The following is a 27,618-nucleotide window of genomic DNA, read 5'->3' as shown; positions in this document are numbered from 1 at the left end:
AAGTACCTAAGCTGTGTTAATAATTTAATAAAAATTGTGTGGACAGTATAACTGAAAAGAATGTCCTGGAATTGTAAAGATGGATATGTTTTGTCTTTCTGGATTGAGAATATTAAAATTGTCAATATAAAAGCAACTTCTGTCCAGTATATTAGATTCATTAGATTCATACATCAGGAGAAGGCAGAGGGTTAGATAGAAATTTTTGAGAAGTGTGATACCAAGAAAAAGGCTGATTGTCTTTTTTTATCAATGCATTGGTATCAGCATATTTGACAGTAGGACATTCTTTTATTCACACACACACACACACACACACACACACACACACAGCATCATATATTTTCCTCTTTGAGGTACCTTTACCCATTTAAAGTATAAGCTAGCTCCTCTACTAATAATCTCAGATAATAAAAAGGAACAGAAGTCCCATAAAATAAATAATCTTTTAAAATAATAGTTAATGCTTTTCAAAAGGAATTTTCATCTCCTTAGGTGTTAATATACATCTTATCTGGGTAGCTATTTTAGATAAGATTACTTTTGTTTCTCAGAATTAGTCTATTAAATGTTAAGCAGTTTTACTGTTATATTTTGTTTTGTTCTGTTTTATTTTTATTCAACAGAATTCTGATTTAGAGATGTCTTAAGAAACATTATTTACAGTACTGGAATTCTTTGCCTTTTGAAGTTTTAGGAGGATTAATATTATTAATAATTAAACATAAATTATATATCCGTAAGAGTTTTGTGTCAACAAGTGCTTTGTCCCCTAGTGAATATTCAAATAAGTAATCAATAAGCTTTTTGTCTAATTGTGTTCTCAGTGAGTATCATTGCGCTGTCTTTATATATAATGCAGTATTCATGAATGTAGTTCAAAGTGAAGAAACAAGACTAGCGCCAACCCAGTGATGACATATGGAGTCATTCTCTGATCAGAGGATAGTTTTGAGTGACAGTATTAATGAGCTTTTTAAATGAAATTGATTTCTTTCCCAGGAATATTACTTGACCCTGTGGTTTGAGCTTTGGGTAAATTATATATTTTTTCTTCATGACCTAATTTGTTTGCTAAAGTGTTGTCAAAACCTGGAATTTTATCTAAAAAGGAAGAAGAAATGAGTGGAATAAGAAGAAAAAGAAGGAAACAAGTGTTTTTTGTCTACAAAATAATGCATAATATCCTGATAGTTGTTTGCACACAACTCATCCTGTTGGAAGGGAATAGGAAAAGTCTGTCCTAAACTCTGCAGGGCTAAGGATCACTAGTTGTTGCCTGCAGCTCTCCAGAGGCTGAATCTAAGCAGACGCCTTATTTTTATTATATGTAATTAGAGCTTATGGATGACAGAGGTCTTTTGGTTATGTAGTATAACTGCCCAGGTTCCTTCCTCTCCAGGACCAGAGCATCTATCCATGGTTCTGGGTTATGCTTGTAGGACAATTATGAGGGATGATCTGTCCATGATTAAGTAGGACATTAGCTTTTCTCGTCTAACAACCTTCTGAGATTGACAGTCTGAAAGGTTACTCAGACAGCTGTCAACCTTAGTTTTCTATTTATTGAATTTGCCTTATGGTATAAAGAAAAAGAAAAAAATAGAGGTTTCTGGAAGACTCTATAGTTAGCACAAAATAAAATTGAAAAGACTGCCTGAGATAATATTTAAATTTGAGATAGTTAAATTTTGAGTTAGGTACTAAAAGGAATAATACAGTGAGAGACAGCTTTCTGTATTCAGTAAATCAGTGGATCAGTACAAGAACACCTGTCTGGCCATTCCCATCAGAGATTTCTGTTAAATACCAGAAAGAAAGATCTCTTGTCACATAAGTTCCATTGAAAAGGTGAGACAGCCCAATGAAATAGGAATTAATTTTAAGGTATATTTTATTTTATGTTTGTTTTTGAAGTTATACAAAGATCATGAGAAAGAACTGTGCATTTGACTAATATTCTTAGAAATTATGTAGAAATATTTGGCCTGTAAATTTTAAAAGGGCAAGGTCCAAATGCTATTTTGTGAGGACGCAGCTATAAAATAGTTAAGAAAATCAGTAGTGAACTCTGAGTACATAACATATACATTTATTTATTTATTTATTTATTTATTTATTTATTTATTTATTTATTTTTGGTACTGGGGGTGGAATCCAGGGGCATTCTACTGCCGAGCTACACCCTCAGCCCTTTTTTTATTCTTTATTTTGAAACAGGATCTCACTGAGTTGCAAAGGGCCTCACTAAGTAGCTGAGGCTGTCCATAAAAAGCTATCCTTCTGTCTCGGCCTCCCAAATGCTGGGATTACAAGTATGTGCCACCACACCCAGTAATATATATCTTTTAAAAGGTACAACTGATCTTTGTAGGCAAACCTGTTCTAAAAACTGATATATTAATTTGAGGTAACAAAGGAAGGTGAAGCTTAGATCCCATGAAAATTTAAAAGAATTGCTAGCAACATTTTTCTTCTATGGATTTATCTAAATTTATTTAGTTAACCTCTGTGTCATGTCATTTACCTTAAGGACTTGTAAAAATATATAGTCTCCCACTATTGAAGAATACTTCCTGAGAGCATGAGATATTTTTATGTGCTGATAAGCAGAGATGATCAAGAAAAGAGTTTTCATGCTAATAACAAATATCTTCATTTAAAGAAGAGTTAATCAAGTCTGTTTTAAGAAAATAAATAATGAAACTGTGAGGTATAAAAATAACCTTTTTGGGGTAACACCCCAGCCAACAAAGGTCAGTCAAACTAAATGTTGTTCTTCAGTGCTATTGATACTGTATTAGCCAAGCAATACAGTGATATGGAGGAAGAGTCCTAAAGATTCCTATACTCCTTGACATTTACGAACCTTAGGAAATTATTCTAAGAAAAAATTCATTAAAGACCAAAAAATTATTGTAACACTTTTATAGCAGTAAAACACTTTTATAGATTCTAGGGAAGCTGCAAATAAAAACTCATGAAATTGAAAGTAACTTGTCAAAGGATTTTACTTCTGTGCAGAAAGGTATACAACCAACAAACAGTCTGGTGAGCAGGAAATCCGCTTTGTTTTCATCCCTAATGTGATTCTGCCCCTTACCCTGATTGTTGAGGGCTTGGTTCATATTCTGCGTGATTGGCCACTTTGTAAGACAGACAGTAAGTTTAAAACAAAGTTTAACATTTTGAAAGATTCCTGGTCAACTAAAGTTTCTATGAGCTAAGATGGCTGACACTGGGAAGATTCAAGAAGAAGAGCATACAGACACATGTACCGTTACAACAAGAATGTCCAAACTTACAGTTACGAAATGGAAAGGAGCGTACTTCTGTGTAAATTGCCACTTTGATAGAAAAGATGATCTTTATTCTTTACATGGCAAAACATTGAAACCATCAGTGGTTTCAGTGTACCAAAAAAAAAAAGTATGAAAGGTAATAAATCAAAATGGAAGTATAATTATGTTAGACTTTCTGTTTTAGTAAATTTTTAATGTTATAATGCCTACTTGATTTTTAAATGACAAAAATAGCCTACTTTTTAATACGAAGTATGTTTAACATTTATTTTAAGAATTACATGGATTATTTATCCCGACTGTATGAAAGAGAAATCAAAGATTTCTTTGAAGTTGCAAAGATCAAGATGACTGGCACAACTAAAGAAAGCAAGAAGTTTGGTAAGCTTAGACATGTTGGTTTATTGTCTTTCTATTAAGAATGGTTTTATTTATGAAAATAATTCTAAGACTTATTAAATGAGCTATAAGAAGACACAATATAATTCATGAAAAAAGGGGTCAAGTGCAATTGATTTACAGGTATTTCACAGAAAAAAATTTATCTGATATATCTGTAAATTTGCTTTTTATTGACTAAGATTCCACAGTATGTAAATCTGATAGCAATTGTGTAATTTTTGCTATAATTAAATATGTACATTTATCAGAAAATCACTTGATGAGAAAGTGAAGTGCAGTCTGGTAAAGAAAGTATTAGTCTAAGACCATCCGATTTTGAAAGTTCAGTTTCTGATTCCCTAAAAGACCTTTTTTTTTTTACAGTTGGGGGCAAGTCATAGATCTATTAAGTCATTGCTCTCTTCAGAGAAATGAAATTGATTCCTGACTTCTTACTTCTCACTGGCTATTTTGAATTAAAGAAAGTTCAAGTATTTTATTCTGAAATACTTGCTAGGGGACTAAAACTATCAGCAAAAGTTCTCCCTATTTTACTTTATTGTTCTAAAGCTATTTATTTGGAATATGTTATTTTTTGTTGCTTCAAAATACTTTAAATGGACAAAAACATTGTAAGAGTATCCAGTGAAGGTATCAAGTTAAGGAAAGTGATGTGCTGAGGCCAAGTTCTGCTCTTGCATGCACCCATCTCTGGAGTTCCCTTTGGGTGGAGTTCTGTGCCTATTCAAGTCCAAACCTGGCCTTAAAGGGCAACATTGTGTACTCCTCAGTGTGTCTGCATAGCTCTCCTTTAGACTCATGAGTTTAGCATTTGCTTGTTGAAAGGAGTCTATGTCCCAAGCAACTTAAGTAATCAGGAAACGGGACTGAAAAATTGGTAGCACATTTTCATTCTTCCCTTTAGGAGGGAGAAAATTGTTTTTAGTAGGTAGTTATTTTATAATTCACTGTGTTTTTTTTTTAAATACACCACCAAATTACCAATTATATGAATCCAGACATTTGAGATGGTTTGAATCTGTCTGCAAATATGCTGCACTCTGGTAAAGATACTAATATGAATCTTGGGACAATGGGCTTTTGGAAACAAAAATGCTAACTCATCCTAAAGGCTGACTGTTCTTCAACGGCAGTGTGTTTATATCCTTGTTAGTGTTTCGCCGTGATTATGTTATGCTTTTTTTTTAGTAAAGAGCATATTATTAATGCAGTTACATGTTTAATGTTTTCATTAAGTATATTCGTCACCCCTTGTTAGCGAACCATTATATATTGAGAGATCTTCAGTATATGAAGACGAGCTAAACGAAAATAAAAATACAACTTAAAGCAAGTATAATAATATCTTAATGTTACCATTGCATTAACCTAACCTTTTTCTTTCTTACCCCTTGAGTTCTTAAATTTTATCTTTAAAAATATTTTAATTCACGTAGTCGAGTGTGTTGGCATATGCTTGTAATCCCAGTTACCTAGGATCAAAAGCAGCAACTTAGTGAGACCCTGTTTCAAAAATAAAAGATAAAATGGACTGAGGGTGTATATCTAAGAGGTTGAATGCCTCTAGATTCAATCCCCGGTACCACACAAAAAAATGTTTTTTCACATATGCAAATTTAGAAGGAGCTTTCAGAGTTTTAAAATTGCATCTCTTCTGTGCATCAATTAAATATCAAAGAATAGGAAAGTAATTTGTGGCATTTAATTATCCAAAAAATTACAATGTCACTTCTTTTGAGAGTAGCTACAGAAGAAAAAAAAACAAAATCAGAGGATAAATTGTTTGGTTTGTCCTCGAAGATCTAACTTATTAGTTAGAATTTTTAAAAGTAACTTTCAAGCTAAATGTAAATGACTTTGAAAAGTTCTTAATAAGGTAGAATGTAAATTTTTTCAAAGGTATTTTTCAGAGATCTCAATTGTGTTTAAATGAATTTTAATAGTAATTATAATTAAAATAAAAACCCCAAATTGGGAAAGATACCTTTTAAGTGAGTCAAAATAAGGTAATTATAAATTAAATTTAAATTTATTTTGCTTTTTACTTAGTCTGAAACTGTGGGGTGGGTCACGAATGCTGATAAATGCTGAGCTGAACATAGTGGAGCATGGCTTGTAATCCCAGTACTTAGAAGGCTGAGACAGGAAGATCACAGGTTCGAGACCAGCCTTGGCAACTTAGTGAGATGAGACTCAGCAACCTAGTGAGAACTACTTCCAAAACAATATATATATATATATGGCCTGAAGGTTATAGCTTGGAAGTAGAATGACAGTGGTTCAATCCCCATAACCACACACACATACACAAAAGAGATACCAAAGATACTTGCCTTTGTGGTAAGGTCTTTATGTCGATTGTTGCCTTTCTGACTAATAAGTTTAATTTGATATTCTCAAAGGCAAAGAATTCTTACCCTAGGATTGATATTTTACTGCTTTTTATTTGTATCCTATAAAAATACGTAGTGAATGGCAGGCACAGAAAATTTAGTAATTATTTTAAAAATCATGTTTTTTTTTCCTTATATGATATTTTAGTTCCTTAATTTATTACACCTATAAATTATTGTTCTCCCTCTTATTTAGCATTCCAAAAATCTTTAAAATGATAAGCTAACATTATTTTGTAATTGTTTCTCCACTAAACTAAGAAATCTTGCTGGGTATGGTGGCACATGCTTGTAATCCCAGTACTTGGGAGTCTGAGACAGGAAGATCTCAGGTTCAGCTTCAGCAACTTAGTGAAGTCCTCCACAACTTAATGAGTACATTGTTTCAAAATAAAAAATAAGATAGGGATAGGGGTGTAGCTCAGAGGTTCAGTCTCTAGCACCACAAATAAATATGTACATACACACACACACACACACACACACACACACACACACACACACATCCCTAAGAAATCTTGATTTCAAAAGTAGTCTTGAATACAGACTGAATTCAGGGCTGCCTATGAGATTAATAAGTATTTATTTATTATATATTATATAATAAGTACAGTTTTACATACTGAGAATGGAACAATGAACAAAGATTCTACCCTTATGAAGTTTATATTCTACTGGGGGTTACGTAAAGGAACTTAAAATTTTACCTGAGGCCAGGCATGGTGGCACACGCTTGTAATCCCAGCATTCAGAAGGCTGAGACAGGAGGACCACAATTCGCGGACAGCCTCAGCTATTTAGTGAGGCCCTCCGCAACTTAGTGAGACCATGTTTCAAAATAAAGAATAAAAAATAGGGCAGGGAGTATAGCTTGGAGGTCAAATGCCCCTGGGTTTCATCCCCAGACCCCCCCCCAAAAAAAAAATTACGTGAGTATTGTTACTAGCTCTCTTCTTTACTATTGGCTGCTGAAAAGAAGGAAACTATATGAAATACTGGTCTTTGCTCAAGAACTGCTGAACATAGTAGCGCCTAAAACTGCTAGAAAGTACTGTTTCAATTGGCTAGCTGGTAGATCCTCAGTGGCTCCTGCTTGCCCAAGACTGGAAAGATGTGTGTGTCACTGGTGTGACAAGTTAGAAACTTGCACTTGAGCTTTTCCTTGAAAGTATGGCAGATACAGTCTCTGTTTTTATGATAATTTTAGGTTACAATTATATTCTCCCATTTTATGTCTCATTCTGCGACTTCTTTTCTTGCTTTACACAGTAACTTCTAGTTTGAGTTTAGAATGGTTCACAAGATGAGCTTAAAATTAATTTATAAATGTTATATAGAGCAAAGTTTTAGAATAATAGAAATGCCACATGTACCTAAACAAGTTCAGATTTCTATATTAAATCTGTCTCCTCAATTTTACTCTATATGTTTCCTGATAGTATTATAATATGTACTTTTCATTCTAGATATTCATAAGCCAGTTACTAAGGAATTCAGCTTGATATTTGGATTTATTTTAAAAATTGTCTTAAAGCCCCACTTAATTTTTTTTTTACCAGATACAGTATAAAATTATTTAGTACAATAGAGTATCTTTTCAGGAGCTTTCAAGTAATAAAAATTGTTAATGTCTAAATCTACTTCATTCTAATAATTTCCACTATATTTAAATTATTACTTGAACTACATATTTCTCAGGAAACCAAAATACGCAAATTGTCTTTTAAATTTAAAATGTACTAGTTTCCTAAAGTTAAAAAAAAGATTTAAAAATATGTGGGAGGGGGGTTGACAAATATGAATTTTTTTCAGAAAATTTGAGTAAAAATAGTACATTAAAAGACTATTAAAATTTTTTCTCTCTCATAATTTCTCAAAAACAGTAGCTGACCAACTAAACATGTGTTCGCACCTCTCGTTACTTGATGCTCATGGTTCTTTGCATGTGTCTTTTAAACTAGAGCTTTAACTTCCTCTTGTGCATGGTTTGTGCAATTGCAGTTTATTAACTTGTCTTTGTCTTTGATGCTTGCAACCTAATCCATCACAGCTACACTGCCTCGAAAAGAAAGTGCTGTCAAACAGGAAACAGAGAGTGAGTATGCTTAGTGTATTAGTAGGTATTCTCAATGCATGTTTGTTTGATGTCTAGAAGTTAGTTGTTTGTCTAGAAAAAAGTGAATACCAGAAATATTGATTGCTCTGAATTGCCCAGTACTGCAGAAAGAAAACCAACATGATAGGAGTGGTATAGCTATATCTAAGAAATATGTAATATAATTAAAATTATATGGCAAATAATAAGGCTTGGGTCAAAAAATTTATAAAAAGGCTTAACCATCATGCTTCTATTTCAGGCTGTGTTTAGAAACTCTGTAATAATACTTAAAGATATGGTCAGCCAGGCGTGGTGGCGCATGCTTGTAATCCCCACACTTGGGAGACTGAGATAGGAGGATCGTGCAGGTTCAAAGCCAGCCTCAGCTACTTAGTGAGGCTCTCAGCAACTTAGTGAGACCATGTTTCCAAATAAAATATAAAATAGGTCTGGGAGTGTAGCCCCGAGGTAGAAGGCCCCTGGGTTCCATCCCCAGTACCACCAAAAAAAAAAAAAAAAAAAGAAAAAGATATGGTCAGATTTGCATAATGAAGTCAAAGTTTGTCCTTCTCTGTCTTCATTTGTCCCTTCTGACCATTAGCAAGTAGTACAAATTAACTGAGAAGTAGTCAAGAACGTTTTAAAATATTTTATTTATTGTTTATGTTTAATTTTGAATCAAAGTATCACTTTAATTCTAAAAATGGAATCCTTTAATTCCTTAGTATATGTGGTTTATTATCCAGACACATGTTTTATTTTTTCTTCATGGCTTTGAAGGATACCTTAACTCATATTAGTATAGCTAGTGATATATGCATTGTATGTCAGTGTTTTAAATATAAGAAGTTATCAGAGTGCTTTTTTTCTTCTGTGTTTTTTTTCTACATTTTAAAGAACTGTATGCCTGGTATGGTGGCGCACACTTGTAATCTCAGTACTTGGGAGGCTGAGACAGGAGGATCGTAGGTTTTAGAACAGGCTCGGCAAGTAATGAGACTTTCATCAACTTAGGGAAGACCCTATTTAAAAAATAAAGTAAAATAGTGCTGAGGGTGTAGCTTGGAGATTCGATGCCTCTGGGCTCAATCCACAGTACCACACACACAAAACAAAAACAAAAACAAAAACAAAACTATAATCTATTCACTTACTCGAAATCTAAGCAGAGTTTCTGGGTTTAAGACTATATTAAGATTAATCATATGTAATTGACTTTTTTTGGAGAGCATAATGATCAAGTATTGGCAGTTTCATGTCATTCAACCCAACATACTGATTTAATGTGGAGGGGATAATACTGATATATGGCAGTTTCCTACAGAAATATAACAAAATCATATTATGATTTTGCTAGTATGCTAACATGGGACTTGGTGACCATTATCCATATTCCTGTCTTTTAAATGGTTCCAGACTAATACTTTAGAGAAAGCACCATACAGTTATATAATGGGACTGGTAAACACACTATCTGACCTTTAAGGTCTTTTCAGTCCTGTTCTGTGGTTGTGTGTAGTTTTGCTTCTCTTTACAATAAACTGTGGAATAGGATACAAATGTTACTGAAAGATAAGAGAACTTCACATTCTGTCCCATGTATAGATTGTGCACTAACTAAAATAGGTCCTGGGAGACAAAAACAGTAGAAGATGGCCTTGATTGTACTCTGGATCTTATTCATAAGGATCACAACTTTCAAAGCATTATTATTTCTTAGGTCTTCATGGAAGTTCTGGGAAACTAACTGGATCTACTTCTAGCCTAAATAAACTCAGTGTTCAGAGTTCAGGGAACCGCAGATCCCAGTCGTCATCCCTTTTGGATATGGGAAACATGTCTGCCTCTGACCTCGATGTTGCTGACAGAACCAAATTTGATAAGGTAAAAATATAAGAAATAAATATTTCCTAAATATTAACTTTAGTTTTCATTTCTAAAAGCATTTTGTGATTGATTTAAGTATGTTCAAAAATTTAGATTCTTTAAGACATTAACTGTCTTTATTTACAGTTCTGAATTGAATTAAAAATATTCTAGTCAAATAGCAACTAAAATGTGAATTATCAACTAAGTAACATAAATTTATGCTTTATAAATCATAAAGTACTTTCATCCCTAACCTTAAGTTGTTTGAACAGCCACAGAAAATAAATAGATTAACTGGCCTCTGTACCGTGTCAAATAAGTTTAAAAGTTTATTTTTTGTTCATTTTTACAGATTAAAAGTGAATAACTGTGAATTTTATTCTATATATATTCTGTGGTCATATTTTACCTGGATAATACTGCATTGTCCTGCCAATTTTGGAAGAGTTTGTCTTTGGGACTCTGTTAAGATTATAGATCCATGATCCCTTCAGATGAGTAAATGAAATATGGAATGTTATTTTAAGCATTTGGTAAAGTCCTTTCATTACAGGATTATTTTGAATTTCTTTAGATCTTTGAACAGGTACTAAGTGAACTGGAACCTCTGTGTCTGGCAGAACAGGACTTCATAAGTAAATTTTTCAAACTGCAGCAACATCAAAGTATGCCTGGAACTATGGTATGAATCACATCTATTTTAACTAGTATTTAAAGTCTGTAACAAACTGATTAGCATGTGATATAGGGTGACAGTTTCAGTATCCAAGCAGAAAAGGATTTGTGATATAATAATCTTTAAGCATTTTTGTTATACCACAAAATAATAGAAGCAGTGATAGAGTTTGAGCACCTAATATCCCAACATGTCTTAAACCTAAACATTCTCAAAATTGATGAGGGGGAAAACATCTGGGTTTAGTTTGCAAAGAACATTACACAAAAAGTAATTTTAACAGTTTGCTAATTACCAAGAAAAATATGATTAGAAAGGTAAGGCTAGAGCTTATACTGTCATGTAGGAAAAGATCTAAGTCTGAATCTATTTTGTGGCTTTATCAGCTACAAGCCAGGCAGTAAACCTATTATTTAATCCCCAGTTTTCATCTTCTGTAAAGCAGAAATAATGCTACCTCTTCTGCATGTCTTTCAAGTGGCATAAATGTAAGAGAATATAATTATATTTTCTAGAATATTTTGAAGAAATATTTTAGAATATTTTGTAAAAACATAGAAATATTCTAGAATATTTTGTAAAAACATAATACAGGCAGGCATAGTAGCACACTCTTGTAAACCCAGTACTTGAGAGGATGAGGCAGGAAGATTGTAGATTTGAGACAAACCTTAGCTATTTAGTGAGGCCCTCTGCAATTTAGCGAAACCCTGTTTCAAAATAAAGAATAAAAAACAGGGTTGGGGGGTATAACTCAGAGGGTATAACCCCGAGTTCAATCCCCAGTACCACACACACACACACACACACACACACACACACAAATACAAATACAGTGATTTTTAAATTAAGATCATCTAAAAAAATTTATGCCTCAGACAACCAACATATAAAAAACAGTTATAAAATGAATGAGAAATTTATTATTTCTAGAAATGGCTGAGAGTTTATTGTTGCTAATGACAGTTGTGGTGATAAATTTGCTTATTTGTTGGCCGTTATAAGATTTTTTATTTTTTAAGTAATGAAGTTTTATTAGAATGATTGATGAGATTTTCTTGTTTAAATTCCGTTTTGAAGCCGGGCATGGTTGTGCATGCTTGTAATCCCAGTACTTGGGAGGCTGAGACAAGGGGATCACAGGTTGAAGGATAGCCTCAACAAGTAGTGAGACTTTCATCAATTGAGTAAGACCCAGTTTCCAAATAAAAAATAAAGTAGGACTGGGACTGTAGCTCAGAGATAGAATGCCCCTGAGTTCCATCCCCAATACCACAAAAAAATAAAAAATTTCCTTTTGAACATTGTTTTGGACATTTTTAAAATTTTTTTCTTTGAGCTGCCTTCCCATTCCTAATACTTTCCAGCCCCTAGTACCCTCCCTCCACACACAAATACAACTTCTTACCCCACAATAATTTTAAAATAAAATCTAAGAACACAGCATCTTGTGAACATTCTTTTTATTTATTTATTTATTTATTTATTTATTTATTTATTTATTTATTTATTTATTTGGTGATACTGGGGATGGAACCCTTCTGCCTCTAGGCTACACTCCCAGATCTATTTTTATATTTATTTGGAAACAGGGTCTCTTAAGGCAGCAAGGCCGGCTTCAAACCTGCACGATCCTCCTGTCTCCACCTCCCAAGGGCAGGGGATTACAAGTGTGTGCCACCACGCTTGGCTTGTGAACATCCTTAAATAGCATACTAACCCATCAAAAATCATTATTTTTCATAATTTATTCTCTTCTAGGCATTTTAAGACTGAGCAGGCTTTTGCTATATAAAATAGTCTTTTTTTGGTCTTTTATTATGTAAAGTACCTGAATAATTTTTGCAGACTGATGCAGAGGACCTGGATGGAGGAACATTATCACGGCCGCATAATTCTGGCACACCACTTACTGTTTCATCTGAGTATGTATTTGTTGCTATCTGTTGTTTATTTTAGAAATAATAAACTTGAAATTGAAGCATGGAGAGGTGCTGCTCATTGAGCAGGGCAGGTACTTCTCAGTGACCTGACAGCACCAATGTAAGTGCCTACTATCTTATTAGGAACATTTTACTGGATTAAAATTCATCCTGCTATATGGCTCTTCAACTCTTCTTTCCAGTAATAACAAGAGAGACAGTCAATCCTGATATTTATTTTTGTATTTATTTATTTATTTGTTTATTTTGGTGGTACTGGGGTTCCTGGAAGCCCTTCTACCTCCGGGCTACACTCCCAGATCTATTTTTACATTTTTATTTGGAAACAGGGTCTCCTAAGCCAGCGCGCTTGCGGCTGGCTTCAAACCTTCATGATCCTCCTGTCTGTGCCTCCCAAGCGCGGGGATTACAAGTGTGCGCCACCACGCCCGGCCTCTGATATTTATTTTTAATTGGCGCATTGTAATCATATACCTTAATGAGGTACAAGTTGGAAGAGGCATACATGTACACATTACTCATTTAGCCCTTGCCTAATGCTTACCCCATTCTCTCCCCCCTTCCTCCTCCTCGTTTTTTCATAGGAGGTAACCAATCACAAAGCACATTTCAGGACCCAGCTTTACAAATGACATACAGTTAGTTTGACTGATAGAACTTACTTTCAGTAAAATAGTTTTATAATGGAGACCTCCTATAGAATAAGTCGTTTATTATGTTTGGACATTTTTAATTTAAATAACAAACTTTACTCATTTTTTTCGTATTGTGGATTAAAGGTGAATTCACCTAAACCTTATAATAACTTTCTGTGTTTTTGTATGTTTCTTGCACAGGAAAGATATGATTCGCCAAATGATGATTAAAATATTTCGCTGCATTGAGCCAGAACTGAACAACCTAATTGCATTAGGAGACAAGATTGACAGTTTTAACTCCCTTTACATGCTAGTCAAAATGAGTCATCATGTGTGGACTGCACAAAATGTGGACCCAGCTTCTTTTCTAAGTACTACATTGGGAAACGTTTTGGTGACTGTCAAAAGGAACTTTGACAAATGTATTGTAAGTTTCTTAAAAATAACAGGAATTCTAATAATTTTTAAAATTAGGTAAATGTGTTTAAATCAGGAGATCTCCAGGTTTCTCTTGGGGTGATACTCTTCATGTCCCCCAAAGCCTTTGAAAACAGACGTTGGCACCAACCTATATGAACAGTTAGTTGGATTCCACTCTACCAGGTAGTTTCCTTTCTGTGTCGTGAATCCTGGCAAATTCTGGAGTAGACGGCACATGGTAGCAGCTGCTAAAGAGAGCCACAGGCACTGGCATCTGTTTACTAATCAGCAATCACTGATTTAATGAAAGAGGTGAAATTGTCACTGGGATTCTAAGTTGGAATTCTTTTCATATAGTCCAATAAAAATTAGTTGAATTATTTTAATTGATAGTTTAAACTTTATTTTAATTAATAGCTTCGTAACTTTGATAATTTTTATTTTAATAGTTTCATAACTTTAATAATTATACTCCTTTATGTTGAGAATAAATTGTACTACTGGGTGTTGTAGCACTTAATGTTCTTATATGTGATTGCCAAATGGGAATAGCATTTACCTGCAGCTTGAGAGAAATCTGGATGATTTTTTTCAGAATTTGTTTATAGATGGCTCTCTTCTTAAATGAATGTGGTGTTTCTATTTTGTTACAAATCCAGAGAGGATAATCATCATTTAAAACATTTCTTGGGAAAGCCGGGCGTGGTGGCGCACACTTGCAATCCCAGCATTCGGGAGGCTGAGACCTGGAGGATCGCGATTCGCGGACAGCCTCAGCTACTTAGTGAGGCCCTCTGCAACTCAGTGAGACCCGGTTTCAAAATAAAGAATTGCCGGGCATGGTGGCGCACGCTTGTAATCCCAGCATTTGGAAGGCTGAGACTGGAGGATCGCGATTCGCGGACAGCCTCAGCTACTTAGGCCCTCTGCAACTCAGTGAGACCCGGTTTCAAAATAAAGAATAAAAAATAGGTCAGGGGGTGTAGCTTGGAGGTCAAATGCCCCTGGGTTCCATTCCCAGGCCTGCAAAAAAAAAAAAAAAAAAAAAAAAAAAAACATTTCTTGGGAGCTGCGCTTGGTGGCACATGCTTGTAATCCCAACATTTAGAAGGCTGAAACAGGAGGATTGCGGTTCATGGACAGCCTTAGTTACTTAGTGAGGTCCTTTGCAACTCAATGAGACCGTGTTTCAAAATAAAGAATAAAAAATAGGCCTGGGCATGTAGCTTGGAGGTAGAATGCCCCTGGGTTTCATCCTCAGTACAGCAAAACACACACACACTCTCTCACACCCTCACAAACACACACATTTTGGGGGGACTTAGAGTATAGCTCTTGCTAGAACACTTGCTTAAAGGCCCTGTGTTCAGTCCCCAGCATGTGCAGCATGCGCATACAAAAAAAAATAACATTTTCTGTTAATGCTCAAGTATCTCCCAAATATAATCTGCATCCTGTACCTTTAAATATATTTAAATGCAGCCGGGCACGGTGGCACAGGCTTATAATCCCAGCATTCGAAGACTGAGACAGGAGGATCGTGGTTTGGGGACAGCCTCAGCTACTTAGTGAGTCACTCCGTAACTTAGTGAGACCCTGTTTCAAAATAAAGAATAAAAAATAGGACAGGGGTGTAGCTCAGAGGTCAGATGCCCCTGGGTTCCATCCCCGCACCCACAAAAAAAAATACATATACATATATACATATATATATATATATGTATATATGTATATTTAAATGCCACACAGAAGAATATCTGCATGCAGCTTAATAAGAACAGTAGCCCAGCATTTATACGTGAGTGCTTACTCCATAGGAGGCACAGGTCTCACTACACATTTGGCATACACCATCTCATCCTGTCCTCAACACTACCACCCTCCCTTGGGGTGGTACTTGGAGAGGTGAAGTTGGTTTACTCAAGTCAACAGTTAAAAGGCAACAGAGCTGCTATTTAAACCCAGTCTGGCTCCGGCACCTGCAGTCTTACCACTGCCTTCTCTACTGCATCCATTTTTGTAGCTGACAGTTATCAATACTGATGAAGAGGAACATTAAAAAAGATAATATGAAATAGTTGACAGTATCACAGAGCTTTCTTTTACTAATACCTACAGCCTAGAAATAATTACTTTTTTAATCCATATGTCAAACGGTTTTCAAGTTTTCTTCCTCAAATTGCAGTACAATGAAATTTTAGGAAGAAGTTGAAATGATTTAAATGTTTAATTCTACCTGTGAACAGATCTAGATCCCCTGAGAATTACATAGAACCATCACCGAAGCCATCGATCTTTTTAAACTCAGATGTCTGGCTTCTGTCTAAACGAAATGTCCCTTTTGTACTTTATCACCATCATGCACAAGTACTTTGCTGAACTTAGAGTAAATAACTATTATATAGAAAACTATATAATGCAATTTCGTACTAGACATGCCTGAACTCCCTCCCTGTTCTTATACTCCCAAAGAGAATATTGGAAATGGCTATGGTTCTCAAACTTGGCCACGTACCACCAACCGGAAGTAACCTGGATAGATCCTATATGTTCTCTGTGCTCTGGTGTATGCTCTGCTCTAACACAAAATAAGCAACTGCCTTGTCTCTGTCTTTCATACATTATTGGAATGCATATTGATTATTTTTATTTGGAATAAAGATGAAAATTTATAGCCCTCAATTGTAGCTTCTTTTAAATAATTTTGATTTTCCCCTTGATTTCATTTTCTTAAATAATGCATATTAGAAAAATGTTTAATGTAGGATTAGCTTTTGTTATCCTTGTTGTGATTCATCTTCAACAGTTCAATTTGCAGATAAGCATCCAAAATGTTGTAGGTACCAGTGTCCTGCCTCTATGATGTATGCATTTGATTATTATATGTCATTTTTAAGTTGTTTGGGTATTTCTCTTCCCTGCCTTCTGCCTAACTTTAGAGTAACCAAATAAGGCAAATGGAAGAAGTAAAGATCTCAAAGAAGAGTAAGGTAGGAATTCTCCCATTTGTTGCTGAATTTGAAGAATTTGCTGGGCTCGCAGAATCGATCTTTAAAAATGCTGAGCGTCGTGGAGACCTGGATAAAGCGTATACCAAACTTATCAGAGGAGTGTTTGTTAATGGTAAGCTTTTGTTGTATTTTTTGTGTGTGTGTGTGTGTGTGTGTGTGTGTGTGTGTGTGGGTCTGGGGGTGGAACCCAGGGGCATTTGACCTCCGAGCTACTACACCCCCTGCCCAATTTTTTATTCTTTATTTTGAAACAGGGTCTCACTAAGTTGCGGAGGGCCTCACTAAGTAGCTGAAGCTGTCTGCCAACCGTGATCCTCCAGTCTCAGCTTCCCGAATGCTGGGATTACAAGCATGCACCACCACACCTGGCTGCTTTTGTTGTATTCTAAAGAATATTTGTGGCTTATTATTTTCATTATTTATGGTAAATTAAAATTGGAGACTGATAGGATTTCCATGTTTTATAGTCCCTTAGGTTTTCTGAAATTAAAGAGTTCTTAAATTTGAAACAGAAGCAGTACAGAAAGCCTTTTCATATTCATCAGTGACCATTTTCATTGTAGAGTTCATAGGTGCTTATTCTGGTGCTTATTAACCTAAAAATCATCTTTTAACCACAAAAAAATTACCTCCCCAGTTCTGAAAAAAAAAATCTTCTGAAGATGATAAGAAGTGATGTATGTGGAACTGTAACAAATCACTTAACTTCCTTGGGCCTCAATTTTCTTATGTTACATGACAGAGTTTAGTGATTCAGTTCATTTATTATATATCATAATTATATAATACTATATAATTTTACCATTTTAGATACCACAGTTAAATTAGAAATGGTATGGATATGTCATTTAACATATATGATTGAATTACATATATTCAATAATTTTATATTTTATTTATTTTTAAGGTACTGGGAAATGAATACAATTGAATTGGCCTTTTATATCCAAGCTACATGCCCAGCCCTATTTTTTATTCTTTATTTTTTTGAAGCAGTCTCACTAAGTTGTGGAGAGTCTCACTAAGTAGCTGAGGTTGACATACTCCTGTCTCAGCCTCCCACATATTGGGGTTACAAGCATGTGCCACTATGCCCGGCAGTATTCAAGTGTTTTAAAGGCTGAGCCATGCACAATGGTGCACACCTGTAATGCCAGTACCTGCAGGGTGAGGACAGAGATAGGAGGATCATAGTGAAAACCAGGCTCGGCAACTTAGTAAATCTCTATTTCAAAAAGAAATAGGACTGAGGGAGTATCAGATGTGTAATACCTCAGTACCCCCGCACACACACACAAAATTAGATTTTTAAAAGCTAAAAAATGGACAGGAAGCAGAATCATCTCATCAATTGCATGTGGAAGCAAGTCTGAAGAAAAGATAAATTTCATAAGTGGTTGTTTATATGGTTGATTTTTATTTTTTTAACTTTTTATTGGTACATTGTAGTGATATTCTTTTAAAATTCAAAGTAGAGGGGTACTGTGGTACATGCCAGTAATCCTAGGATTTGGGAGACTAAGACTGAAGGATCACAGATTCGACAACAGCCCCAGCAACTTAGCAAAACACTGTTTCAAAATAAAAAGTAAAATAGGGCTGTGGGTATATCCCAGAGATAGAAAATAGCCTGTTCTATCTAATCCTAAAATAAGATGTGCTCATTACATTTCACCCCCAAATCCGAAAGCAAGAAGAAAATAAAGATCATTTATAATCTTGCTTTACAGAGATAACATTTTATTATTCACATTTTATTTTTTTATTCTTACAAACTTTTTGATGTCACTCTATCTTTATATAAAGTATATATACATATATCTACACACACACACACACACACACACACACACACACACACACCCACCCACCCTACAAAATTTTCATCAGATCTGACTTAAACATACTGATTTAGAACTGCTGGACCCTATATTCCTATCCTTGTCAATTAATATAGATAACCATAATCATTTTTAATGACAGCATAATCTAGTCTACATTTCACAATTTACTTACCAAATCTTCTATTAATATGTATTAATCATGTATCTCTTTTTTTGTGATACTGGGGGTAGAACTTAGGGGCTTTTATACCTCTGGGCTACACTCCCAAACCTGTTTCATACTTTATTTGGAAACAGGGTCTCACTAAGTTGCTGAGAGCCTCACTAAGTAGCTGAGGCTAGCTTTGAACCTGTGCGATCCTCCTGTCTCAGCCTCCCAAGCGCAGGGATTACAAGTGTGCGACACCACGCCCAGCTTAATCATTCCTAATTTACATGTCTTGGTATGCTTATTAAATAATTTCCTTTGAGTAAATTACTGGAATTGAAATTATTGGGTCAAGTGTTTGTATATATCTCAAGGCTTTTGCCAAATTACAATTTTGAGAGTTCATACCAGATTAGTTCTTTAAGCTGTTGGTGAAAGCTTAGTACATACGCTTTACTAATGCAGAATATTACTACATATTATTGATCTTTTCATTTTTTTACTGACCCAGTAGCTTGTAAGTTATCTCATTATTTTAATTGCATTTAATTTACTTTGTTTCTGATGTCTTACTGTACAAAAGTTTTCAATTTGTATGTCAGATTACCTCTGGGCTCTCCTGGCCCCAATTTTTTATTCCTTTTTTTGTTTTCTTTTCTTTCATTTTTGCAGTTTTGGGGATTTGAACCCAGGGGTATTCTACCTTCAAGGTATACTCCCAGTCCTATTTTTCATTCTTTATCTTGAAACAGGGTCTCACTAAGTTTGGGAGGGCCTCACTAAGTAGCTGAGGCTGGCCTCAAACCTGCTATTCTCCTGTCTCAGCCTCCCAAGTATAGGGATTTCAAGTGTGCGCCCCCACAGCCAGCTTATTTTCATTTTGAAAGAGGGCTTTGCTAAGTAGCTGAGGCTGGCCACGAACCTGCAATCCTATTGTCTTAGCCTCCCAAGAACTGGGATTACAAGTGTGCACCACCACGCCCACCTAATGTATTTTATTTCATACAGAAATGTACTAAATTTTTAAGCTTAAAAAATCAATCACATCACTATTCTTATAACTAAATATATTCATATTCAAGATGTTATATAAAATTTTTTCCGTCTTGATTTTAGTGGAGAAAGTGGCAAATGAAAGCCAGAAGACCCCCAGGGATGTGGTTATGATGGAAAACTTTCACCATATTTTTGCAACTCTTTCTCGTCTGAAAATCTCATGTCTTGAAGCTGAAAAAAAAGAAGCCAAACAAAAGTACACAGATCACCTTCAGTCTTATGTCATCTACTCTTTAGGACAACCTCTTGAAAAACTAAACGTATGTTTTCATTCAGTATTTTTCCTGGTTTTGACCCTGTATACATCGGTTTACATATGAACAACATATAGACACTTATTTATCTTAAATTTGATGATGTTTTCACACAGGGGGACAAAGAATGGGAATCAATTACCAGAGCTACATTGCAAGATACTCTGTGTACATTATTTCTTTTAATTTTTAACTTATTAAAAATGATTGAGCTAAGGTAGTATTACCCATTTTTACATGGAAAGACACAGAAAGTAAATAAACTTGCCTGCCTCACAGCAGCTTGTGAGGTCCAAAGCTGTGCGTGAACAAAGTCTGTGCTCTCCTAACTTATCAAGATAAAAGAAAAACCTACATTTGTTTTGTACATTGCCTCTTTCCTTCTTTTCTCGCTTGAGTAATTTCCCAGAGCAGATGTAATAATCAAAGTTAAGAAATGATGGTTTTAGGGAACATTTGCAACAGAGCAGAAACTTAAATGGACCCTTATAACTTTTTTCACAATGTGATCAGTCGTCTAAGTTTTTTCTTCTATCAGTGGTTTTATTTGTGCATTGTAGTCTCACATCTTAATGCAGTTCAAATTGATAGGGACATATATGCACACAGCACTTGGTGAACTCCTCCCCATCCTTCCTGGCTCCTGCCCCATTCCCTTAGAATCAAAGAATATAGATTGCCCGGTGCAAGGCACAGGCCTGGAATACCAGTACTTAGAGGCTGAGACAGGATGATAGACTAATAGATGATTCAAGACCAGCCTCAGCAATTTAGTAGACTTGCAGCATCCTAGCAAGACCTTGTTTCAGAACAAAAATTAAAAAGGGCTGGAGGTATAGCTCAGATAGTATGCCCCTGAGTTCAATCCCCCCAAAAAAACAAAAAAAAAAATTAAAAGCATATGTATCTGTTGTCAGTAATTCAAGTATATTTGAAAGACAATCAAATGCAGAATTAATTCCTTACACAATTAAAAACAGATACTCCTTTATTCAGATAAAAGGTCCGTCTCAGACCTAAAGCCTGTATGATACTTACCTGTAGCATTGGAGGCATTTCCTTTGAAACCAAACGTAAAGTAGAAACATGTCTAGAGCCTTTATTGCTTAACATTGTTATTGAAGTTCTAGCTAATGCAATAAGACCTGAAACATAAATAAGAGCTAGCAAAGACAAGATTATCATTGCCTGTATATGATGTGTTGAAATTACTAGTCTCTGATAAAAGTGGCACGATTCAGAATAAATTGTGGCACACACCTGTAATCCAAGCTATTCCGAAGACTGCGGCAGGAGGATCAAAAGTTCTAGGCCAGCATAGGCAGCTTAGCAAGAATCTGTCATGGAAGGAGAGGGAAAAGGAAACAAAAAGAATGGAAGAAAGGGGAAGGAGACCCTTTATTTTGAGACAGGATCTCATAAATTGCCCAGGTTGGCCTCAAACTTGTGATCCTCCTGCCTCAGCCTCCAGGGAGCTCAGTTTACAGGCATGAACCACAGCACCCAGCTCTAATGATAATAAAAGTAGTTCTTAACCATTGTTTCTTCTCATTTCCTTGAAGCATTTCTTTGAAGGTGTCGAAGCTCGTGTAGCACAGGGTATACGAGAAGAGGAAGTCAGTTACCAGCTTGCGTTTAACAAACAAGAACTTCGTAAAGTTATTAAAGAATATCCTGGAAAGGAAGTGAAAAAAGGCCTGGATAATCTCTACAAGAAGGTGGATAAGCATTTATGTGAAGAGGAGAACCTACTTCAGGTATGCTTTATTCTTTTTTCCAACCTGGCTTGAAGATATATTGCTTTTCCCCAAAACATTCCTTGAGAAATGCTACAGATTGTCCAGTTTTGGTGTAAGAGGAAGGTTCCATAAAGAACAGACAAGGCTAGTGAATTGTGAGGAAGGAAGCAACCATATTTGGTTGCACGATCGTGACTTCTGCTTAATGTATTGTGGTGGTGAGGCATTAGGTTGTTCCTCGTGTTTGGTTTGGTTTATTTTTATGTTTGTTTAGTCTTTAGGCGAGTAGTACTAAACAATAAATGAATATTGTTTAGTATAATGAAGTGGTTCTGAGTATGGGGATTAGAGTTAGAAATGGGTTCATAATCTGGATCCAGATTAGGCTGCATGATTTAGGGCAAGTTACTTAACCTCACCAAGCCTCATTTTTCTAATTTGAAAAATAGAAATGATGTCTCTTTCATATGGGCACTGCTGTTATTGTCTCTGCCATTTTGTGGATAAAGGCTATCTACAAAATCAGAGCTTAGGAAAATAGAGCAATGTGACAGAGATCTCAGCTGATGGAGGTTGGAGTCAGATTTAAACCCTGATTTATGCCATCATTCTTTACAAATCATGCTGAAAGACCCAGAAATGAGTGAGAATAATTCTGATTTTAACATCATAGACAACCTATTTAGAAAATACTGCATTTGTGGTGGAAGAAATAGTATAAGCTAAAAGATGAAAAGCAAAAATAGGCTGTTTAGGGCCAGGCATGGTGGCATATGCTTCTAATTCCAGTACTTGGAAAGCTGAGACAAGAGGATCGCAGGTTCACGGCCAGCCTCAGCTACTTAGGTCATCTTCAACTTAGTGAAACCCTGTTTCAAAATAAAAAATAAAAAAATCGGGCTGGGGTGTAGCTCAGAGGTAGAATGCCCCTGGGTTCAATTCCCAGGAACACACACACACACACACACACACACACACACATACATACATACATATATATGCATGCTGTTTAGGGAATGGGTGTCTGTGTTATAGTCTCTGATGCTAGACTATAAATTGCTTGATTGCTGATAGTGGTCTCACTGATCTTAGTGTTATCCACAGTATCAAACAATGGTTTCCTTCTTTAATATTACATAAAGAAAAATAAAAACTATATCTGAAGTAGATTTAACATTAACTATTGTATTTCATTTAATAACTAGTCTTGGTCCCATACATAATTGTACATAGCCAATTTCTGTTGGATAATAATAGCTAAAACATAATGAGTGCTTATTTGTGCTAAGCACTTTATGCTAAGCACTGTGCTAAGCACTTTGCATGTAATCATTTGTTTAACTCTCACAAGAAACTTAGGGAGAGAAGATATTATTACCACAGAAGAGGAGTTTGAGGCACAGAACAGTGATGCCATGGACTTGAGGTCACAGATCCTGTTAGCAGATGGACTCGGATCCTGTCTACAGAACGCATATCGTATATCCTGAATACTATATGATGCCAAATTCTTAGACTACATATGGTATTGTTTCTACACACTAGGTTATGGATTATTTCCATTCATAGTTAATAGCTTTTATTTTCTTTGTCATGATAGGTGGTGTGGCACTCCATGCAGGATGAATTTATACGCCAGTACAAGCACTTTGAAGGTTTGATAGCTCGCTGTTACCCTGGGTCTGGTGTTACAATGGAATTCACTATTCAGGATATTCTGGATTATTGCTCCAGTATTGCACAGTCCCACTAAACCTATGAAAGAAGGAAAGCTAAATGAATAAAGCAATCTCAGTACTCCAGACACTATATAAAAAGACAAGCAATTGCTTTGAGAACCCAGATGTAAAAATTTATGTATTATTAAGTGTCAGATAAGTGAGTAATGCTGTGCTACGAATATTAAATGCAGAAATATCAACCTAAGTGGCAATTTTATTTGCCCGATAGGTTGTGTAGTAACCTAAAGCATTTATCTTGTCATAAAATGCCTTTCGTGGTTTTTAATGGCTAAATAGGAAATTTTCCTGCCTAGCTTCTTGTGTTTGAGAGTGGTTATCCCACGTGTAATACATTGGGAGTTCTTAGCATTTAATAACTTTTCTGTTGCTTACAAATCATGTTACTACTAAAATATTGTACAGAACTGTTGTCTCCTGCTATCTAACAAATGTGTAAATGGATAAGGGAGCTCATGTCATGATCAGTTTTTAGATCAAAACTTAGATTTTGAGGATTATGTGACTATGTAGTAATAAATATGAAATAAAGTTTTCAAAATAATTGATATTTGATAACATCATTCCTAAATTTTTGTGCACTATGTTTGAAAGCAAATCTTTACAGAATCATTATATGAAAATTGTAGGTATCCATATACCACAGAGTACGTCAAAAGGTAATGAGGACAATAAGACAATAAAAAGAAAAAAGAAAACCATTTATAATAGTGTCAAAAGCATTTAGGACCATATCTAATAAACAATGCACAGTTTATAAAACTGAACTGTGTACCCCCAAATTCATGTTTGAACCTTATCCCCCATGTGACTATACTTTAGACGGAGCTTTTAAGAAGGTGATTAAGGTTAAAGTAGGTCGTAAGAATGGAGGCTGATTCTATTTTGGTGGGGGTTTACTAGGGATTGAACCCAAGGGCATTCTACATTTTTTTCTTTTTTAACAGGGTCTCATTAATTTGCTGAGGGCCTCCCTAAGTTACTGAGACTGGCTTTGAGTTTATGATCCTCTTGTCTCAGCCTCCCAAGTACTGGGATTACAGGTATGTACCACCACACCTGGCTTGAGACCTGACTCTAGAATTGGTGCTCTCCTAAGAAGAGGAAAAAACACCAGAGCACTCTACCATGAGAAGACGCAGCTGGAAGGCATCTATCTGGCAAGCCAGGAAGGGGGCCGTCACCAGAAGCTGATCTCAGCAAACTAACACCTTAATCCAACCATCTTGAGAAACTACGTCTTTGAGGCCAGTTACCTAGTCGATTTTACTTTTCCATCTGATTTCATGCCAGACAGGTTTTCCTAGAAGTTAAATATTTTTCCTAATCGTCTAGAGAAGAGGCTAGTGAAGAATTAAGAAATCGAAGGACTATAGTCTGGATCTTGTACTAGTCTCCACTAATCCTAAACAGCTTTTCCTGATCTCCCTTATTTAAATTACTCATTGCCCTAGAATCCTCTCATAAGAGCCTATTTTTTTCCTTATTGCATGTACCAGAATTTGAGATATATTGATCTCTTTTTTATTTTATCTTGTCTCCTCTACTCAGACCACAAGCTCTAGACAAGGATCAAGAATGTTCTGTTCACCACCGTGATAGAAGGGGATGTAGATAGGACATACAAGGCCTTTTGCCTCCTCTGCCTCCTTAGTCTGTTGTGATATGGGGAGCTGGTTAGAGCTGTAACAGCTCTGATTATAAAGAGACATAACAAGCACACTAAGCTGGCAGAGCAGAAATGGAAATGCAGGAGTCTTCCCAGTTATAACTCGTTCTCTTCATTATTTAGGCTACTGGTGGTCAGTTACACTGTGACTCGTCTAATAACTCCTTTTGTTTTCTATTTACAGTATAATTTTCTTTATTTATGTCCCCCTTTTTTTTGGTGTGTGTGTTGCAAAGGATTGAATCCTATTTCCACACAACCTCACCAGCATTTATTGTTATTTATGGTTCTGATGATTGCCATTCTTACTGGAGTTAGATGGAATCTCAGTGTAATTTTAATTTGCATTTCCCTGATTTCTAAAGATGTTGAGCATTTTTTCATATTTTTGTTAGCCATTTGCACTTCTTTTGAAAAGAATGTTCAGTTCTGTTGCCCACTTTTTTTTTTTTTTTTTTTTATTGGTGCACTGTATTCATACATCATAGTGGGATACAAACTTTTGTAGACATACATGCACATATCGCCCAGTCAGCCCCCACCCGATCCCCACCCCATTCTCTCCCCATCCCTCCTTCCCATGCTTGGCTTAGTGGTTGACATCTAGTATTATAGCAATTTATCCAAAATTAAAAATGATAATCTCACATAACAGTTTCATTTGTCTGATACCAAGCGTTTGATGATTTAAAGATAGCATTTCAATATTTCTTTTTGCTTTCTTTCTTACTAGAGCATATTTTTTTCTGTTTTTTTTAGGTGAAACTATCATATATTTATATATTTATTTTTCAGAAAAAAATCTATCCTAATATGGAGTATGAATTCTAGATACCCAAAACGATCTTGAAAAAGAACAAAGCTAGCAGATATATATTTTCTGATTTCAAACCATATAAAGCTACAATAATTGAAACAGTGTAGTACTGTTCTAAAGGCAGATATATAGACCATTGGAGTTAAATACAAGCCTAGAGCTAAATTCTTCCCTATATTGTCAAGTTATTTTTGACAAGGTTTCCACGAACATTTGGTGGTGGAAATAATAATCTTTTAACTAAATATTGTTGAAAAATAATAATTACATGGAAAAGAATAAAATTGGACCTTTACCTAATCCTACATACAAGTATTAACTCAAAATAGATAAAAGACCTAAATATAAATCTTAAGACTATAAACTTTTAGGAGAAAATCCGGGTCATAAAACCTCACAACATTGAAATTGGCAGTGATTTCTTGGATATGATTTCAATGGCACAGGCAACAGAAGAATATACAAACTCCCTAAAAAATAAATAAAAAAAAATATTGTATATCCAAAGACAATGTAAACAGAGTTAAAAGTTACTAATAGAATGGGATAAAATATTTCCAATTGCTGTATCTGAAGGTATATTAATATTCCAACTAGAAATCCTAAAAATTAACAACAATAAAGGCAAACAATACAACTTAGAGATAGGTAAAAGACTAACATAAATAATGAATCTCCACAGATAACCAATCTTAGTTGTCTGCTGGATGGAAACTCTTGTTTCTCTGGTTCTGGTGAGTGTTACCTATTTCTTCTTTGTAGTTAATCTCTTTGAGTATTTTCTCTAGCGCTGGTTTTGAAGACATAAATTCCTTCAGTTTCTGTTTGTCATGGAAGCTTCTTATTTCTCCATCTAATTTGATAGAAAGTTTTGCTGGATAGGAAATTTTTGGCTGGAAGTTGTTTTCTTTCAGAGTTTGGAATATGTTACTCCAAGCCCTTCTGGCTCTCATGACTTGGTTTGGGAAGTCTGGAGTGATTCTAATTGGTTTGCCTCTGAATGTCAGTTGGCCCTTTGTTTTTGTTGCCTTTAAGATTCTCTGCTTGGCTTCCACATTGGTCATTTTGACAATTATATGGCGTGGGGATCCTCTTCTCCGATCCTGTCTAAAGGGAGTTCTATAAGTTTCCTGGATCTGTGTATCAACCTCTTGCTCTATATTTGGAAACTTTTCTGCTATTACTTCCTTGAAGAGATTGTTGATCCCTTTGGTATCACTTTCTTTTCCCTCCTCTATTCCAATTATTCTTAGGTTAGCTCTCTTAAGATGGGCCCATATTTCTTCAATGTCAGATTCCTGCTGTTGGAAATTTTTTTCTAGATTAGAAACTATGCATTCATTTTTGGATTGCTCATCTTCTAAGAGCGAGATTCTGTTCTCCATGTGGTCTAATCGGTTGTTTGTGCTTTGAATTGAGGCCTTTACTTCATTAATTGCATCCTTTATCTCTTTTTGGCTCTCTCTGAGTTCTTTTCGAAGCACCTCTATTATTTCTACAGTTATTTTCCTGATTTGATCTTCTAGAAATCTCTGATTTTCTGTTTTATCAGGTTCTGATGTTGTGGGGTTGTGCACATTCATTACTCCAGTGTTATTCC

General features: G+C 35.3%; 1 protein-coding gene across 6 annotated transcripts in view; it reads left to right on the top strand.

Annotated features, from left to right (window-relative positions):
• EXOC1 (exocyst complex component 1) overlaps positions 1-23,546 on the top strand; it is a gene marked incomplete at both ends in the record, with an annotated part of 56,487 nt that extends 32,941 nt beyond the window's left edge. For 4 of the 6 annotated variants that reach the window (XM_080697920.1, XM_080697919.1, XM_080697915.1 and 1 more), the window contains 9 exons: positions 3,578-3,683; positions 9,916-10,079; positions 10,639-10,746; positions 12,589-12,665; positions 13,520-13,748; positions 16,681-16,864; positions 19,861-20,060; positions 21,617-21,811; positions 23,394-23,546. In XM_080697920.1, coding sequence (XP_080554046.1) covers positions 3,578-3,683; positions 9,916-10,079; positions 10,639-10,746; positions 12,589-12,665; positions 13,520-13,748; positions 16,681-16,864; positions 19,861-20,060; positions 21,617-21,811; positions 23,394-23,546 — 1,416 coding nt within the window. Of the gene's footprint in view, positions 1-3,577; positions 3,684-8,147; positions 8,193-9,915; positions 10,080-10,638; positions 10,747-12,588; positions 12,666-13,519; positions 13,749-16,680; positions 16,865-19,860; positions 20,061-21,616; positions 21,812-23,393 lie in introns of all 6 variants that reach the window. The other 2 variants (XM_080697917.1, XM_080697916.1) reach the window with 1 other exon arrangement.
• Between the last annotated feature and the right edge of the window lie 4,072 nt (positions 23,547-27,618).

Source organism: Muscardinus avellanarius (genome assembly GCF_963383645.1).
Source record: "Muscardinus avellanarius genome assembly, chromosome: 6".
In the NCBI taxonomy this organism is placed as follows: Eukaryota; Metazoa; Chordata; class Mammalia; order Rodentia; family Gliridae; genus Muscardinus; species Muscardinus avellanarius.
This window is presented reverse-complemented; position numbering and strand designations above follow the sequence as displayed.